Source organism: Nycticebus coucang, chromosome 5, assembly GCF_027406575.1.
Source record: "Nycticebus coucang isolate mNycCou1 chromosome 5, mNycCou1.pri, whole genome shotgun sequence".
NCBI lineage: Eukaryota > Metazoa > Chordata > Mammalia > Primates > Lorisidae > Nycticebus > Nycticebus coucang.
Genome location: NC_069784.1, coordinates 17,375,351 through 17,394,311, shown reverse-complemented (window position 1 = coordinate 17,394,311; position 18,961 = coordinate 17,375,351). Strand labels below are relative to the sequence as shown.

Here is an 18,961-nt window from a genome sequence, read left to right as displayed (position 1 = left end):
GCAAACTCAAACACTTGGGGTCAAGTGATTCACTTGACTCAGCCTCCCGAGTAGCTGGGACAAGAGGTACCCACTATGATGCCCAGCAGTTTTTCAGAGACAGTGTCTCACTCTTGCTCAGGCTGATCTTGAACTCATGAGTTCATGCAATCCACCTGCCTCAGCCCCCCACAGGGCCAGGACTACAGGCGTGAGCCATGGCACCCAGCCCTCTATCTGATCCTTTAGAAAAAGTTTGCCAACCCTTGATCTAGATGTTCGCCACATACACAAAGAAGAAAGAAAAGAAAATGTTCAATCAATGCAAAAATGATACAAATTATGTCCCTAATTTTATGCAGTGTACAAGTCACACAACTGTAGATAATGACCTTCAATAAGAGGAAAATTGTGGAATTTGTTCTTTCTTTCATTTATTCTTTTGTTCTTTCATTTCAGAACATTTGAGTTGAAAAACATCTCCTGACCTGTATAAATGTTATTGATATTTCTAAGTATTGAAACTACTTTTAAAGAGGGAACAAAGGGAATGCTATGCTCTTAAAAATTAATTTTTCCTAAAACTTGCTTTATGACATCCTCCGTAATTTGAAGAGTTTTCTTTTCTAGCTACTCTTTATTAGTTAAGTACCAGAAATCACTTCCATTTACCTCAAAAGATAGTTCATAAGATTCTCAACTTAAAGTTAACTAAGCTCCCACGTAATGGGCACAATGAAGGGTGTATGGCACACCTTTGGGGTGTGGGACACAACTACAAGAGGGACTCTTCCTAACAAATTCATATCGTGTGACTTGGTTGTTTGTACCCTCACATTAACCTAAAATTAAAAAAAAAATTAACTAAAACCTCGTACAGGTCACCATTAAATTACTAATGAAGATATTTAAAATGGCAACATTCTTGGGGAAAAACAAGATAAAAGAGGACCCCATATCAGCTTCTCAGTAGAATTTTGATAATAAGAAATTCAGACAAAAATAACAACCACAAAACATTGAAGATAAATTTCACTTACAAATATAGTTGTCAAAAATACTTCTGGGTGGGTATGGTGGCTCATGCCTATAATTCACAGGTGTGGTGGGCACCTATAGTCTCAGTTACTCAGGAGGCTGAGGTAGGAGGTTCACTTGAGCCCAAGAGTTTGTGGCATCATAGCTCACAGCACTCTACTCAGGGTGACAGAGTGACACACCGTCGCCACAAAAAAAAGCAAAAAAACAAACAAAAAAAACTTGTACAGGGACCTCTACTCCACAGCTGCTTGTTCATCCTTGTGTCACTCTTGTTCTTGATCCTTATATCCAAGATTAATCATTTCAAGACAGTTTTTTTTAATCTTCCTTATGTTTCCTTTAAAAACCTCGGCCTTCCTTTATCTCCTTAAATATGAACATAGTTTACTATGCCACGTGTATTCCCATTACTCTATTCCCAAATAAATATCTTTTTCTTCTCAGCCTCTTTCTATTCGTTATTTAGTTTGACAATAGTAAAATATTTTCTGGTTTGAAATGTAAAGAGCTTGGAAGTCATCACTCTAACCCTCACAATAAAAAAATTAAACAAATGGAAAATCAACTCTTCTTCAATCCACCAGGGAATTAAGGTCATAAAACAAACCGCTACCCACCCCTGCCCCCCAAAATGGAGAGACAGGCAGGCAGATACAGAGCCTACCTCTGGACAGTAGGAACACTTTAAATTGGAATTAACAAGTTACAGGAGACTCAGTATAGACTAGCTTGAGTATTAAAATCTCAAAGAAGTCCCAGTCTTTGGGAGGTTCCTGAGTTTTACTTCCTCTGGGAACCCTAATCAAATTCTCACTGTAAAGGTCAGAGAAAAATTCTCTCCTGCTTCCAATGGGGAGAAGTGGATAGTAGGCATTTTTAAACATACCTAGAATTCTCTGATCTCCTTAACAAGCCTTGCCCTCGGGGAAGACTTTTTATCAGAGCATAAACTATTGGGGGTTTATTTTGTTTTGTTTTGAAAAACTAACTGACTTGGGTGAAGGGATATATCCACAATTTGGTCTTCAATTTTGGGAAGTGAAATAGTCAATTTCAGCTCCCTCTGGCTTTTCACATAGGTCATGGAAAATATCCAACTTAGGCTCATTTAAAGACTGGGTCCTAATCATAGGACCATAGAATGTTTCCTCCACCCCTAGACCTTACCACCACATCAATAGGGCTGCTACACAATAACAGGAGATTATGGCTGAAATAACTGCAGCCTCAAATTCCACTGAAAGACTGCTAGGAAAGCCTAAAGAAAACAGAGGAGTGAAAAACAATGTGACTAGAGGACATTTAGCTTCAAATATCACAGCTATGACAAACAGTAAACACACCCTAACCCTTAGCCAAATAATATAAAATCTCATGTTAAAAGTCTGTTCACCTCACCATAGTTTCTTTTATGTTATACATCATGTCTGGCTTGCAAAAAGAAATTGTAAGGCAGGTTAAAAGAAAAAAAATAGTCTGCAAAGATAAATTATCAAAAACAGACAGATATGGCAGAAATTTCAGAACTAATTGAACTGGGATTTAAAAATGAAAGAGAAAGTCTTTCTCAAACATAGATGGAAGGAATTTATCACTAATTGACCAGCAAGAATGTTAAAATTCTTCAGAGAGAAGGAAAGTGATAAAGGTAAGAAATTCAGATCTAGAAAAGAAGAAAGGGAGAGTATTAGAGAAGAAATAAATGAAGAAAAAAGAAAAAATTTGTATTCTTAATCTAACAGACCATTTGTACAAAATAATAATTGCAAAAATATATTTTGTATTATATCTTATGGATAAGTGAAATGAATGACAGCAGTGTTATAAAGGGCAAGAGGGAAGAATTGTTTGTTTGTTTTTTTCCTATTTTCCTACCAATTTAAAACTTATTATCTGTTCCTCTTATTTTTATTTTTATTTTTTCTCTTTCCATTTTCTTCCATACCCCATTGGGAGTACAAGGAATTGTTATAGGTTATTGGCACTATCCATGAGGCGATATAGTGTTATTCAAAAATGAACTTGGATTAATTGTAAATATATATTGCAAACTCAAGAGCAACCATTAAGAAAGATTTTAAAAACAGTGTATAAAAACAGAAGAATCCTGGGCGGCGCCTGTGGCTCAAGGAGTAGGGCACCGGTCCCATATGCTGGAGGTGGCGGGTTCAAACCTAGCCCGGGCCAAAAACAAAAAAAAAAAAAAGAAGAAGAAGAATCCTGACAGCTTGATTAAAACAAGGCAAAAAAAAAAAAAATCCAGAAGAAGAGAAGGAGATACAAACAAGGGGAACTAAAAGAAAACTCAAAAATATGGTAGATACCAGGTGTGCACATATTAACCCAACTCTATCAATAGTCACATTAAATGTCAGTCATCTAAATGCACCAATTAAGACTTATAGAATGACAGTGGACTTAAAAAAAAAATAAGACCCAAATGTATGTTGTCTTCAAGAAACCTACTTTAAATATACAGACTCTGATATATTAAAAATAATAGGGTGAAGACAAACATGCCATGATAACACTAATCTACGGAAAGTTTGAAATAGTTTTATTAATTTCAGACACAGAAGACTTCAGAGCCAAGAAAATTATCAGGGTAAAGAGGGACATTACGTAATGATAATGGACTATTTCTCCAAGAAGATATAAGAATATTTAATGTGCATCCACTTAACAACAAAGCATCAAAATACATGAAGGAAAAGCTGATAGAACTACAAGGATAATTATACAAGTTTACTACAATATTTGGAGATAATACTACCTCTCTATTAGTGATGGAGAGATCTAGCAGTCAAAAAATCAGTAGTGTCGGTCAGTGCCCTCAGTCAACTGGCTCTAATTGACATTTGTAAAAGTCTTTATCCAAAATCAGCAGGGTACACATTCTTCTCAAGCTCACATGGAAAGTTCACCATGAAAGACCACATTCTGGGCCATAAAACACACCTTAACAAAGATAAACAGCATAAGAATAGACATCATATAATGTCTGCACTCAGACCAAAATGGAATTAAATTAAAAATAAATAACAGAAACATGATTGGAAAAATCCCAAAACATTTAGAGAAAAAACAACACTCTTCTACATAACATTTTGGTCAAAGAAGCTGAGGAAAAACAGCTTGAACTAAATGAAAATATAACTTATCAAAACTTGTGAAATGCAGTTAATAGAGGAATCTTATAGCTTTGAATACAAACTTAGGAAAGAGACCTCAAATTAATAATCTAAGCTTCCATATTAGAAAAATAGAAAAAGAAGAGCAAATTAAATACAGAGTAAGCGGAAGAAAAAATAATAAAAATCAGAGCAGAAATCATTGAAATTGAAAACAGAAAAACAATAGAGAAAATCAAGGAAACCAAAAACTGGTTCTTTTGAAGCATCAATGAAATTGCTCAATCCCTGGCAAGGTTAACAACAGGAGGAAAAAAGAAAAATACAGATTACTAATATCAGAAGTGAAAGAGAGTTCATTATTACTGATCCCATGGACATCAAAAAGATAATAATACCATGCACAACTCTTTGTGCACAAATTTGATAACTTAGATAAAATGGATCAATTCTTTGAAAGACATTTTCTGCCAAAATTCAAATAAAGACAAATTTATCATCTCAATAGGGCCTTAATGGTTAAAGAAATAGAATCAATTATTAATAACCTAATACAGGAAATACTGGGCTCAGATGATTTCACTGGTGAATTCTATGAAACATTTAAGGAACAAATGCTGCCATTTCTCCACAATCTTTTCCAGAAAATAGAAATAGTAGAACACTTCCTAACTCATTCTGTGAGGACAGAAGAATTCTAATACCAGAATTCAAAACCAGACAAACATATTACAAGAAAAAAAATTACAGAACAATATATTCATAAACATAGATGTAAAAAACTCCAACGTAATTTTAGCAAATTCAATCCAATAATACGTAAACAGAAATGTATATGATACCTAAGTGGAATTTATTCCAAATTTGCAAGGCTGTTTTAACATTAGAATATCCCTTAATATAATCTATCCCCTCAAGAGACTAAAAAAGAAAATATGAAATAAAAATATGCAGAAAATCACTTCACAAAATTCAACATTTATTTATTTATTCATGAAGACTCTCAGCAAAGTTAGAATAGAGAAAAACTCCCTCAGGTTTATAAAAAACATACCTTTTTAAACCGTTATAGACAACATCATATTTAATGGTGATAAGAAACTAGATACTTTCCCCTTAAGAACAAGGAAACAAGGAAAGGATGTTCCTTTTTTTTAAGCATGTTTAGGATTGAATTGAAAGTCCTATCTAGTGTTGTAAGATAAGAAAAAGAAATAAAAATTATACAGATTTGGAAGGAAGAAGTAAAGCTATCTTTGTTTGTAGGCAACATAATTGCCTATGTAAAAAGTCCCCCCAAAAACATATTTTTAAAAACTTTTGGAACTAATAAGCAATTATAAAAAGGTTGCAGCATAACAAGATACCTGTTAATTTATAAAAGTTGATTGCTTTCTGATATTACCAGCAATAAATAATTGGAATTTAAAATGAAAAGCATATCATTTACATTAGCAACTAAAAGAGAAAGAAATAAATAGGTATAAATGCAACAAAATATGTATAAGATCTCTATGAAGAAAACTATAAAACTTTGGTCAATGAAATTAAAAGTCTAAATAAATGGAAAGATATTCCATGTTCATGGATAGGAAGCCTCAATATTACATAGGATGTCAGTTCTTCACAATTTGATCTATCAATTCAATGCACTTCTAATCAAAATCTCAGGAAGTTACTTTGTAGATATTTATAGATTCTAAAGTCCATATGGAAGGGCAAAAGATCCAGAATGGCCAAAACAATATTGAAGAACAAACTTGTAGGACTGATGTTACCTGACTTCAAGATTTGCATAATAATAAAGCTACAGTAATCAAGACAGTACAATACTGCCCCCCTCCCCCCAAAAATAGACAAAATACGGTTGACCCTTGAACAACACGGGTTTGAAGTGCAAACATCTGCTTATACATGGATTTTCTTTCACCTCTGCCGCCTGTAAGACAGCAAGACCAACCCCCCCTTCCTCCTCTTCCTTAGCTTACTCAATGAGAAGACAGGATGAAGACCTTTATGATGGCCCACTCCCACTTAAGGAATAGTAAATATATCTTCTCTTTCTTACAGTTTTCTAAGTAACATTTTCTTTTCTTTCTCTAGCTTACTTTATTGTAAGAATATAATATATAATTTTTGTAATTTATGAACTATGTGTCAATTGATGGCTTGTGTTATCAGTAAGGCTTCCAGTTAATAGGCGGCTATAAGTCATTACGTTTTGGGAGAGTCAAAAATTATATGCAGATTTTCAACTATGCAGGAGGTTGGCACCCTTTACCCCCATGTTGTTCAAGGATCAACTGTGGATCACTGGAACAGAATAGTGAGCCTAGAAATAAAAACAGATATAGTCTCCGTTCTTCACAATATGTATATCATATAGACACAAATATAGTCACGTAATCTTTGACAGAGGAGCAATGACAATATTATGGATGGTCTTTTCAACAAATCGTGCTGGAACAAATAGATACCACATGCAAAAAATGAACATAGACATAGACCTTACACCTTTCACCAAAAAGAGAAAAAAGCAAAAAGAACTCAAAATGAACTATAGATGTAACTGTAAAATGCAAACTACAAAAATCCCGGAAAATAGGAGAAAATCTGGGTGACCTTACATGTGGTAATAAATTTTTAGCTGTAACACCAAAGCACTGTCTATGAAAGAAAAAATTGATAAGTTGGACTTCATTAGCATTAGAAATGTCTACATGGCAAAAGACACTTAAGAGAAAGAAAAGACAAGGTGTAGACTCGGAGAAAATATATTCAAAACACACCTGTAAGAAAGCACTTACATCCAACATATAGAAAGAATGTGTAAGAAACAATAGGCTGGGCGTGGTGGCTCACTCCTGTAATCCCAGCACTTTGGGATGCTAAGGAGGAGGATTGCTTGAGGCCAGAGTTCAAGAGCAACCTGGGCAACATAGTGAGAACTCAGCTCTACAATTAAAAAAATTATCCAGGCATGCGGCATGCACCTGTAGTCCTAGCTATTCAGGAGGCTAAGGCGGAAGGATTGTTTTAATTCATGAGTTTGCAGTTACAGTGAACTACAGTTGGGCTCTTGTACTCCAGTCTGCACCACAGAGTGAGAACCATATCTAATAAAGAAAGAAGGAAAGAAAAACAGTCTTTTTAAAAAAAAAAATTAGATCGTGGGCAAAATATCTGAACAGACACCACATCAAAGGAAATATAGAAATGATATAGAAACATGAAAATATGCTAAAAGAAGGCGGCACCTGTGGCTCAGTGGGTAGGGTGCTGGACCCATATACTGAGGGTGATGGGTTTGAACCTGGCCCCGGCCAAACTGCAACAAAAAATACCTGGGCATTGGGGCAGGCGCCTATAGCCCCAGCTACTCGGGAGGCTGAGGCAAGAGAATCACCTAAGCCCAGGAGTTGGAGTTTGCTATGAGCTGTGATGCCATAGCACTCTACTGAGGGTGATACGGTAAGACTCTGTCTCTAAAAAAAAAAAAAAGAAAGAAAATATGCGAAAACGTGTCATTGGGGAAGTGCAAATTAGAACAACAATGAGATAACTTTGTATACCTACTAAAATGCCCAAAATCCAAAACTCTGACAATACCAAATGCCAGTGAGGATGTGCAGCAACTTTGGAAGACAGTTTGGCAGTTTTTTACAAAGCTAAGCATATTCTTACCATGTCAACTGGTAAATCACATTCCTTGGTGTTAACCCAATAGGTGGAGAACTTATGTCCACACAAAAACCTGCACATGAATGTTTGTAACATCTTTGTTCATAGTTGCCAAAAATTTGAAGCACCCAACATGTTTTCCATGTCCTCCCAAAATCCATGTATTGAACTCCTAATACCCAAAGTAATGGCATTAGGAGGTAGGATCTTTGGAAGGCAATCAGAACACAGCTCTTAAAGCTGTGATTAGTGTCCTTATACAAGATACCCAAGAGCGCCAGCTCACGGGCTCTACCATGTGAGGGCACAGCTGGCAGGTACCATCCGTGAAGCAGAAAGTGGGTCCTCTCCAGACACCAAATCTGCCAGCACTTTGATCTTAGACTTCCCAGCCTTTGGAAAAATAAGAAATCCATTGCTGTTGTTTATAAGCTATCAATCTATGGTATTTTGTTACAGCAGCCTGAACCAATTAAGAAAATGTCCTTCAATGAGTAAATGGATGAACCATGGTACACCTATACCATGGAATATTATTCACAATAAAAATGAAGTATCAAGCCATAAAAATGTATAGAGGAACTTTAAATGCATATGACTAACTTGAAGAAGCCAGGCTGAAAAAGCTATATGGTGTATGATTCCACCTACATGGCATTCTGGAAAAGGCAAAACTGTAGAGACGGTGGAAAAGATCATATATGTACTCCTTAAAATATCTTTTTGTCATATATTTGCTAAAATATTAAGTAGATGTATGACTATATTATACCCATCAAGTAAGATAACTTGTGAAAGCACTTAGCACAATATATGATACTTCCTGGGTGCTTGATAAATATTTGTTGAATGAATGAGTGAATTAGGGAATGGAAGAATGTCCCGACCCGCGGGACAGCAACGTGGGGGGCGCAGGAACCACCTAAAGGAGAAAAACAAACAAGGGGCGCGAGAAAGGGAGACAAGACAGTTTTCTGATCAAGTCTCAAATTTTATTGAAAAAACTTGTACCTTGTAAGCATTACGGGGAAGGTGGGTGGGTCTTGTTGGGAGGTTCAGAGGAGTTGTTAACTGGGGATTGGCTAGAGTAAGTAAGATGGGGCATAAGGTGATTGTTGGCTAGTTGCCAGGTAAAGTTACCGGGAAAAGGTAAAACTGTTTTTTACTTAAAAAGGAAGTAAGGCCGAGCTGTACCTTATATGGCTTCCGACAGAAGAATGAATGGTACGTCTTTATTTCCTTTTGAATCCATGCAAAGCTTGATACTATGCACAAACAGACACAGATGAATCAACTAAAGGCATAATTTTGTTTACACATATAGCATAATACAATAATAAATATATTATATAATATATGTCATATTATAAATTCTACAACTAGTTGCAATGTTCATTAAAATAAGGTAAACTTTGATTCTCATCTCTTAAATTCTGTTTTAACATAGGGACCCCGAGGCCTACAAGGTGAAGCTGGACCTCCTGGAGAAATGGGTATTGAGGTAAATTATTATGGCTCTTTCTTATACATCAATACTGAATGCTTTTTGTAAGATCTAAGGTAAAGTTAGTATTATATATGTTATGAAGAATAATTTTACAGTGTTTTATTTCAAATTCAGGAAATGAAGCCTAAAATTTGATTAAAAGTAGGGATAATTATTTTATAAACCTAATTTTATACTTACAAAGTTGTCCTCCAGCAATTAGGTCATTGAAAAAGCAGAACAAAAAGTAAATAAAACTCCCCCTCATTGATTTAGAGTGGACTTGATAGTCTTTCATTCTAAGATGTTGTATGTCCTTTATAAAAGAATATTCAAGGTTAAGCGATATAGAAAGACCCCATCTATACAAAAAAAAAAAAAAGAAAGAAAGAAAAATTAGGGGACTGTGTTGGTATATGGCCGTAGTCCCAGCTTCTCAGGAGGCTCAAGCAGGAAAATCACTTGAACCCAAGAATTTGAGATTGTAGTGAGCTATGATGACACTGCTGCAGTCATATAAATTATTATATATACATATATATATACACATTGTATATATATAATATCATTGAATGATATTATAATGAATATATATATGATGAATGTATCATAATATATATGAGAGAGAGGGAGAAGGAACCCTATTTATAATGTATTTATATATTTTGAAATAGTAAGCCACATTTGTTATTATGAAAATATACTTATTTTTATTGTTTGTTAACTTTAGCACTAAACAAATTCTCTCCTCCCTTGGCTTCTGTGCAACTTCTCTCTCTTGATTCTCTACCTTGTCCCTAGCCTTTCTTAGTTTTGACATGAAGTTGCCTTTTTACTTCCTCAGCTCAGCAATTATATTATCACAGTGACTTTAAGTGTCAGTATTCCTCTAATAGCTCTCAGCTTACTAGTGCTAATTCATGTCTCTCTCCTCAGATCCAGTTATTGATTTCCTATTGTCTTTTAACATATCCACATAGATATCCCATGAACATCTCAAATTCAAAATATCTAAACCAAGCCTATCACCTTTCCACTTTTCTTGCTCTTTTTATTCCCATCTCAATGAAAGATATCACTCACACCTGATAATCCCAAACTAAGAATCATCCTAGGCCAATAACCCAAAATTGGGATACCCCCTTTTACCTCACCCTCTCCAATCAGCCATCATTTCCCGTTGACTAAGCCTCCCTCTCTCATTCTCTCTTGCAATCTATCCTTCCCTTTCCAACCCTATTGCCAGTGCTCTGGTCCTCCGCTCTTATTCCATGTCTCCTCCAGTCCAATCATTTCTTTCTTTTTTTTGACTTGGCTACCATGGTCTGGGATTCATTGAGGGTACAAAGAATTATGTTACACTTATTGGTTGTAAGGTAAAGCCTCTCTTACAATTGTGTCCCACCCCCCCAATCCTATCATTTCATCTTCCAGTTATTTTCAGTTTATCTTTCTTACATGGTTCATCTCTTTAGAACTTTTTAAGAGCTCTCAAAGCTTTTTTACATAAAATGCCAATGTCTTAATATGATAAATAATGTTCAATTTGATCTAACATCTTCAAACCTGTTAGCCACATCCCTGGTAAAACTCTTCTTTCCCACATGAAAATTTTTTGCTGTATTTTTATTCCTTGATTATTCCATGCTTTCTTACTTTGCACTGTGTGTCTGCTGGGGGACACGATGATGACTAAGATATATGGTCCCCAACTCCTTGAGGAATTTATAATCTGTTCCAGATGACAGTCATATAAAAAGTCATTATATTGTGATGTATTGGGCTCAAGGATGGAGCTATTGACCAGGCAATATACGAACACTGCAGTGGGCACTCAACCCCACCCACAGAAGGGGAGAAATAAGACGAATGAACTTGTGTGGAGGAAGAAGGGATGAGAAGATGAGTTTTAGCAAAGAGCAGGCATTAGCTATATGAAAATGGAATAAGGATTAGGGAAGTGCAGAAAAAAGGCTAGTATAAGCAAGAACATGCAAATATGAAGTAGCTATGGATTCTTTGATGTAAAATCAAAGCAAGGAGTGATAATAGATGAAGTTGTAGGAAAACAATTAGATCATGAAAAGTCTGATGTCTTCTGTTCAGAAACTTAAAATTGTTTTAAAGGCTATAGAAAGTCATCACTGAGTATAGGAAAAAAAAAAAAGGTTTCCAGAATTTTAGGTATTACAGGCTATACAGCAGTACCTCTTCCTGAGGCCAGAAAAGACGACTATTAGAGAGGTCAGTGAAGGTCATGTCTGCTAACCTGCCCAAGGTAATTGGCTAACAAGTAACAGAGAAGGGCTTTGATCTTACTCCAAAGTTATTTCTTATAACCTACAATATGCTGTATGGTCTGTACCTAAAGATATCTGAGAGAGATCATAGCTTGAAATTATTTAAGAGAGTAGGATAAAAATTCTCATGTGGTAAGGAGCAGGGGTTAAATAGGTGATTTGATGAAAAGAGGGTGGTTTAAAATAGTGGTTGAAGAGAGAATTGCCCCCAAACAAGTAAAAGAACAGGCATACCTCACTCAAAGTCCAACTGAAGCAGGAGATGGTGAGTTTGCCTTGTATTCCGAATCATAATGATAATTATAGCTGATGGAGCACTTTCTATGTGCCTGGCACTTTTTGCGTGCTCTACTGAATTAACGGGTTCTCACCATAACTCTGTGAGGTAGGTGTAGCTGCTACTTTGCAGATGAGAAAATTAAAGTGTACAGTGGGTTAGTGATTTACCCAAGAGTAAAAGCTAGTAGTAATGATGGAGCCTAGATTTAAATTTGGGCAATCTGCCTCCAGAACCTATCCAGGGTGCCTCTCAACATGTAATGATGCCACTTTGTACAAAGGTATCATTTTTCCCAGCAATATTCATCTGAAAATAGAAACGGTAAAGGCAAGTTAAAGCTCCTATCAAGGACTGACGTAACAAAATATGTACCAGAGAGATCAGCTACTGGATTTAGCCTAAGAAAGAAATGAGTCCCAAGAGGGACTGACAAATTGGGGGGGGGGAGAGGAATGAGGACTAGAGAAGGTCTATGAGATTAAAAGCAGTGTTTGTTTTTAATTTTTACTTTTTTTAAGTTGACAGCTATATTGCAGGTATTTATCATGTATAACATGATGTTTTGAAGTATATATACATCGTGGGATGGTTAAATCTAGCTAATTCAATACATTGGCTCACAGTTACCATTTCTGTAGTGAAAGCTCTTAATATCCACTCTTTTTTATTTTTAAAAAGTAATTTTGATAGGGATTTAGCTGAATCTATAGATTGCTGTGCAATAGATGTCTTGAATTGATTCTTTCTAACTATAATTATGTATCCCCTGACCATCATCGTGCCGTTCCCTCTCCCTCACTACCTACCTCATCCTCCAGGAACCACCATTCTACTCTCTACCTTTACAAGCTCAAATGTTTAAAGTCCATGGAAGAGTAAGGTCATTTGTCTTTCTATACCTGGTTTATTTCCCTTAACATCATGTCCTCTATGTTTCTTTGTGTTTTCTTAAATGACAAGATTTCCTTCTGTTTTATGGGCTGAATGGTATTCTATTGTGTATTTATACCACATGTTCTTTATCACTTCATTTATTGAGTGCCACCTAGGTTGATTCTGTATCTTGGCTTTGGGAATAATGCTGCAATAACCTAGAAGTGCAGACAGCTCTTTGATATACCAATTTCATTTTCTTTGGATTATTTTTATTTATTTATTTGTTTGTTTGAATTTAGCAGTGTCTGAGATCTCTACCCTGCGTTCAGCCTTGTAGGGAGCAGCCCAAATGGTATTTTTCAACAGAGTCAGTTCCCACTTAGAACAAACATGGGTTAAGCTTGTGGTCTCTTTGTTGGAGGAAGTCACTTTTTAGCAGGGGCAAATTAGGTTTTTTTTTTTTTTTTTTTAATGAGACAGAGTGTCACTATGTCACACTCGGTAGAATGCCTTGGCATCACAGCTCACAGCAACCTCAAACTCTTGGGCTTAAGCGAGTCTCTTGCCTCGGCCTCCCAAGTAGCTGGGACTACAGGTGCTCACCACAACACCTGGCTATTTTTGTTGTCGTTGTTGTCATTGTTGTTTCAGTTGTCATTGTTTTTTAGCAAGCCCAGGCCATTTCAAAGCTGCCAGCCCCAGGGTATGTGGCCGGCACCCTAACTACTGAGCTACAAGTGCCGAGCCACTTTAGATTTTTTTTTTTTTTACAACAAAGTCTCACTCTCTTGCCCTGGGTAGAGTGCCATGACATCATCATAGTTCAAAGCAACCTCAAACTCTTGGGCTTGAGGAATCTTCTTGCCTCAGCCTCCCCAGTAGCTGGGATTATAAGCATCCACCAAAATGGCTGGCTAGTTTTTCTATTTTTAGTAGAGAGCACCTCTCACTCTCACTCAGGCTGGTCTTGAACTCCTGAGCTCAAGCAATCCACCCATCTCTGCCTCCCAGAGTTCTAGGATTACAGTATAAGGCACTGCCCTGGCTTTCTTTGGATGTTGTTAAAATGTGCATACTACGCAAAGCAATCTACAGATTCAATACAATCCTCATCAAAATACCAATAATGTTCTTCACAGAATTGGAAAAAAATGCTAAAAATTTCTATAGAACTAAAAAGACCCCAAATAACTAAAGCAATCCTGGGGGTGGTGGTGCATAAGACTACCTCACTTTAAAGTATACTATAAAGCTATTAGAACAACATGGTTATTGGCTTAAAAATAGACACAAAGAACCATAGGGCGCCAGCCCCATATGCCAAAGGTGGTGGGTTCAAACCCAGGCCCAGGCCAAAAACTGCAAAAAGAAAAAAAAAAAAAAAAAAGAACTGAGTGAGCCTAGAAATAACTCCACACCTAGAAATAAAATAGCTGACTGACTTTTGATGAAGGTGCATAGCCCACAAGGGGAAAAGAACGATCTCTTCAATAAATGATGCTGGGAAATTTTTATATCTGCATGCAGAAGAATGAAATTAGATCCTTATATCTCACTGTGTACAAAAATCAACTCAAAATGGATTAAACACAGAAGGGTAAAAACTGAAACTATAAAACTGCTAAAACAAAACATAAGGGGAAAGTGCCACACCATTGGTCCAGGCAATGATTTGGGGAATAAGACTTCAAAAGCACCAGAGGCAAAAACAAAAATAGACAAATGAGACTGTGTTGAGCTAAAATGCTTCTGCACAGCAAAGAAAAAAATCAAAAGAGTAAAGAGACAATCTACAGAATGGAAGAAAATATTTTCAAACTATATTATCTGACATGAAGTTAATATCCAAAATACTGAAGAACTCAACACAAGAGTGAGAAAATTAATAACTTGATTTAAAAATGGGCAAAAGACCTAAACAGACATTTCTCAAATTAAGACATATAAATGACAAACAGGTATGTAAAAAAATGCTCATCACTAGTCATCCCGGAAATGGAAACCATAATCACAGTAAGATATCACCTCATCCCAGTTAGAATGGATGTTATAAAAAGATAAAAAAAAGAAAAATAAATATTGGCAAGGATGTGAAGTATAGGGAATCTTTACATTTTATGTAAAACAGTATGGGGGTTGGTCATCAAATTAAAAACAGAGAGCAATTTTGATATGGAAGAAGTCCTGGCAGAGTTATAATTCTCGTAAGAGAAAATTTTAACTTTAGAGTGACATATTAAGGTAAATAATTTCTAGGCCAGGTATGGTGACTCATGCCTGTAATCTTAGCCCTCTGGGAGGTGGATTGCTTTGAACTCAGGTGTTCAAGACCAGCCTGAGCAAGTCTCCATCTCTACTAAAAATAGAAAAAAAATAGCTAGGCATTGTGGCAGGTGCCTGGAGTCTCAGTTTATTCATGTGGCTGAGGCAAGAGGATCTCTTGAACCTGAGAATTTTAGGCTGCTGTGAGCTATGATGCCACAGCACTCTACTGAGGGTGACAAAATGAGACTCTGGCTGCAAAAAAAGAAAAAAAAGTCTATAATTTCTGGGGAAGAGCAGAACCCAGGTAGCTCTGTCTCAACAACAATAAAAAAAGTCTATAATTTCTGGGATAGAGCAGAACCCAGGCAGTCTGGCTTTGGAGTCCTTTCACTTAAGTAATGCTCTACACTGCCTTTTGTAACAGTGAAAGAGTTACAAAGGGGACCAATGGAGGAATTAAAATAGTATAACAACTATTTAAAAATTTGAGGAAATGATAAAAATGAAGTGATATAAGGGAACTAAACTTTCAGCAAAGCGATACATAAAAATGTCATGGTATACTTATTGAGGTATAGTAGTCACTAGGAAAACTAAAACAAAAAATATTTCAGAATACAATGGCCTTTGAAGAATAAGACTGAGGCTTTTCATTCTAAGCCCATTTACTCTTTGTGCATGCGTAGCTTTTATTTGGGTGGGGGGGGGAATGAATATAGATTCCAGAAGCTGAGTCAAAACAGAAAACTGAACTTTCTCCCATCTAAAATACTATAGACGATATAAAAGAACTTTTAGTATCTCATAATTATAAGGAAGTTTGTCATGGATCAGAAACCTTGAGGAATCCCCAAAAGAAAGTCAATGGGAAAGAGAAGGAAGGAGAGAGTAAGAGAGAGGGGAAAAGAAGAGAGAAGGGTGAGGAAAGGAGAAAGGAAAGAGGTGTGAGTAAACGAAGGAAGGAAGGGAAAGGGAGGGACACACACAGTGTGCTCAGAGACAAGGTCAGTGTCTCTAGCAGACAAAAACAATACATCTACAATTGTTAGAGCTTCAGACCGGGAATAGCCGGGCCGGAAGATGCAACAAGGTGTATGTCAAAGTCCTAAGAACCAAAAGATTGTCAACAAAACTGGACCCACTCACGATGGAAGGCTGGAAAAGAAGCTCCATCTATGTGCGTGTGTGTGTGTGTGTGTGCGCCTTTGTGTGTGTCTTTTATAATGTGAGTAAATTCATCTCTATTTGTGTGGTATTTTCTATAAAATCAATAAGGAAAAATGAATTTTTGTAAGGAAGTGCCCAGAGTATGCTCCACAACACAAAGGGATGGGGAAAGCGAAGGTGAGAAAACACAGAGAAAAGCAAGAGCCTGAGGGTGGAAAATTACATGAGGGAATCATTTGTTTTTATTGTTTGTATTATTGTATTTTGTTTGTATTGTTTGTTCGTTTGTAGTTTTGTTCTACCAAGGTTTAAAGCAGGGGTCCTCAAACTACGGCCCGTAGGCCACATGAGGTGGTGTGATTGTATTTGTTCTCGTTTTGTTTTTTTACTTCAAAATAAGATATGTGCAGTCTGCTTAGGAATTTGTTCATAGTTTTGTTTTTTTTTTAACTATAGTCTGGCCCTCCAACAGTCTGAGGGACAGTGAACTGGCCCCCTGTTTAAAAAGTTTGAGAACCCCTGGAAGGATGAAGGGAAAGATCAGAAGAAACTGGTCTTAAAAGTCCTGATTTTAGGTGGACTTGTTTTGACATTTGAACTGTTAAAGGGTCCAGAAAGTACCTAATTTCATGCCATGAAGTATCTAAGGGACCACAAAGACCCTCTTTTGGACACACCTATCTTACCCATGAGCTTAAAATTACCACCATCTTCTTAGGAGGTTGTTACTGCCTTTATAACGTGTCAAATCATTCTTGTAGGGACCTCCAGGCCTTGAGGGAGAATCTGGTCTGCAAGGCGAGCCAGGTCCAAAGGTAACCTCCCTAAAAAGTAAAGAAGGGTCTGTAAACTTTCGCCATTGAATCTCCTACGTTGGCCACATTTTGGCAAATAGCTACTATCTTGCAAGCAGGTGAATGCACCAAATAAAACTAGGAAGTGTTTTGCAACTCCTGTTCTTCACGACACACCTTCTGTAATTAGAACACGGTTCTAATACAAAAAAAAAAGAGTTCAATCTTTCCCTTTGTTTCTTCAGGGAGATGTTGGACCTCTAGGCAGTGTTGGAGGAACTGGGGAGCCAGGGTTAAGGGTAAGAGCCTACTGAAACCCTTTTGAATGTACTGACTCACTTATTTCAGAAATTCACAACTTAGCCTAAGTACTTTGAAAACAGCATGATAAACCTTTCTGATAACATTATAGAAACCTTTCTGATAACATTATAGAGAATGTCTTTATTGAATTATTTTCAGAACTGCATGCCAAACCCTGTTTTCATCCTAATTTAGTAGCATTTATAGTTTAAACCTCATACATCCTTCTCTCAAAATCAGGTGCACCCTGGAGAACCCTTGCCAAAAATGTGGAGTGACTGTGATTGTCACTAATTTAGCATTAAGAAGAATTCACAAATGCCAGTTATCTACTCTCAGACTGTTTCCTGATCTAACAAGACAGATTTAAAAAATGAATCTAATTTATGCTGTCAAAGAAAATCAGACCTATAATCATGCCAAATTGACAAGATGCAAGGAAATAGTAATAAATAGTTGTAATTAGATAGCGTAGAGAAATTATACTAACACAGACAGCTTTATTTTGAGCTGTTGCAAGGAAATTTTTCCCAAGATGATGGTGCCCAAACTAAGTTTAGACTTGTGTTCACTTAAAAGCAAAGTAGGGAGATTTGTTTTATATCTGGCTTCATTCTTTTCATATTCCCTTCTTTAGGGGAGTGGGGCGAATGGAAGGTGAGGGTCATGGAAGTGTTAGTGATAGGAAAGATGAAGAAACAATAAGCGCAAATTAATTTACTTTTAAATAATTTAGGCATCAAGAGAGCTAATGCTACTTTAATAGCTCTATAAAATGTGGCTCTACATTTCTGCAAATTTCATATCTAAAAGACAGCTTTTTAATGTACTATGGTCTTAATCTTTGCCTCTTTTATGTAAGGGAGAAAATGTAGAAAGTAAAATTCTGATAGAGTGATTCTAACTGAATCAGGTTGTATTAACCCAGATAAATTCAGTGTCGCAAGGTGCTATAATTTTGTGAGGTGCCATATTTACATTCCTTGAACTCAGAAATACAGATCTAGCTATATAAATGGATATATATAACATTTAATTATCTAAAACTTATGGATATTCTTGAACCATCTCATATTTGAATTTACTCCACTGATTCTTTAGATCACCTGCAGAGATATTCAAGGAAAACTAAATCGTGCTTATTATACTGTTAAATCCCCTTTGGAAATAAAGTAGAAATAGAAATAAATGAACATAACATGCTACTTTCTATATGTGCTGGGGGCAAAAGACTAAAATAAGATAAATGATATAGCAAAAAATTAATCTTACTGTTTCTGCTACAAAATAGGGTGAACCAGGAGCTCCTGGAGAAGATGGTCTCCAAGGAAAAGATGGATTAAAGGTAAATTGTACTTTTAATATTATATATTAAACAGGTGTTTTGTGCAATATTTAAAACATTAGATACAATCATGTTTGTGCGCCGTACAAAAACTTGCCTATTGAGTGGCATAATTATTTCACTGCATTTCTTTTTTTAAAAGTTTTTATTGGGTTACAGGGAACCCTAGGAGGAAGGGGACTGCCTGGAGAGGATGGAGAAAAAGGAGAGATGGGCTTATCAGGAACTGTAGGGCCTGTGGGAAGAATGGGTCAAATGGGCCTTCCGGTGAGTACAACTGTGTCCATTTTCAAATTCTTAGTGAATTCTGTAC

General features: G+C 36.3%; 1 protein-coding gene across 10 annotated transcripts in view; it reads left to right on the top strand.

Moving 5' to 3' along the window:
- The window catches only part of COL24A1 (collagen type XXIV alpha 1 chain), a 305,122-nt gene that overhangs the window by 184,493 nt on the left and 101,668 nt on the right, over nucleotides 1–18,961 (top strand). For all 10 annotated transcript variants that reach the window (XM_053592398.1, XM_053592400.1, XM_053592399.1 and 7 more), the window contains 5 exons: nucleotides 9,280–9,333; nucleotides 16,968–17,021; nucleotides 17,246–17,299; nucleotides 18,595–18,648; nucleotides 18,808–18,915. In XM_053592398.1, coding sequence (XP_053448373.1) covers nucleotides 9,280–9,333; nucleotides 16,968–17,021; nucleotides 17,246–17,299; nucleotides 18,595–18,648; nucleotides 18,808–18,915 — 324 coding nt within the window. The remainder of the gene's footprint in view (nucleotides 1–9,279; nucleotides 9,334–16,967; nucleotides 17,022–17,245; nucleotides 17,300–18,594; nucleotides 18,649–18,807; nucleotides 18,916–18,961) is intronic.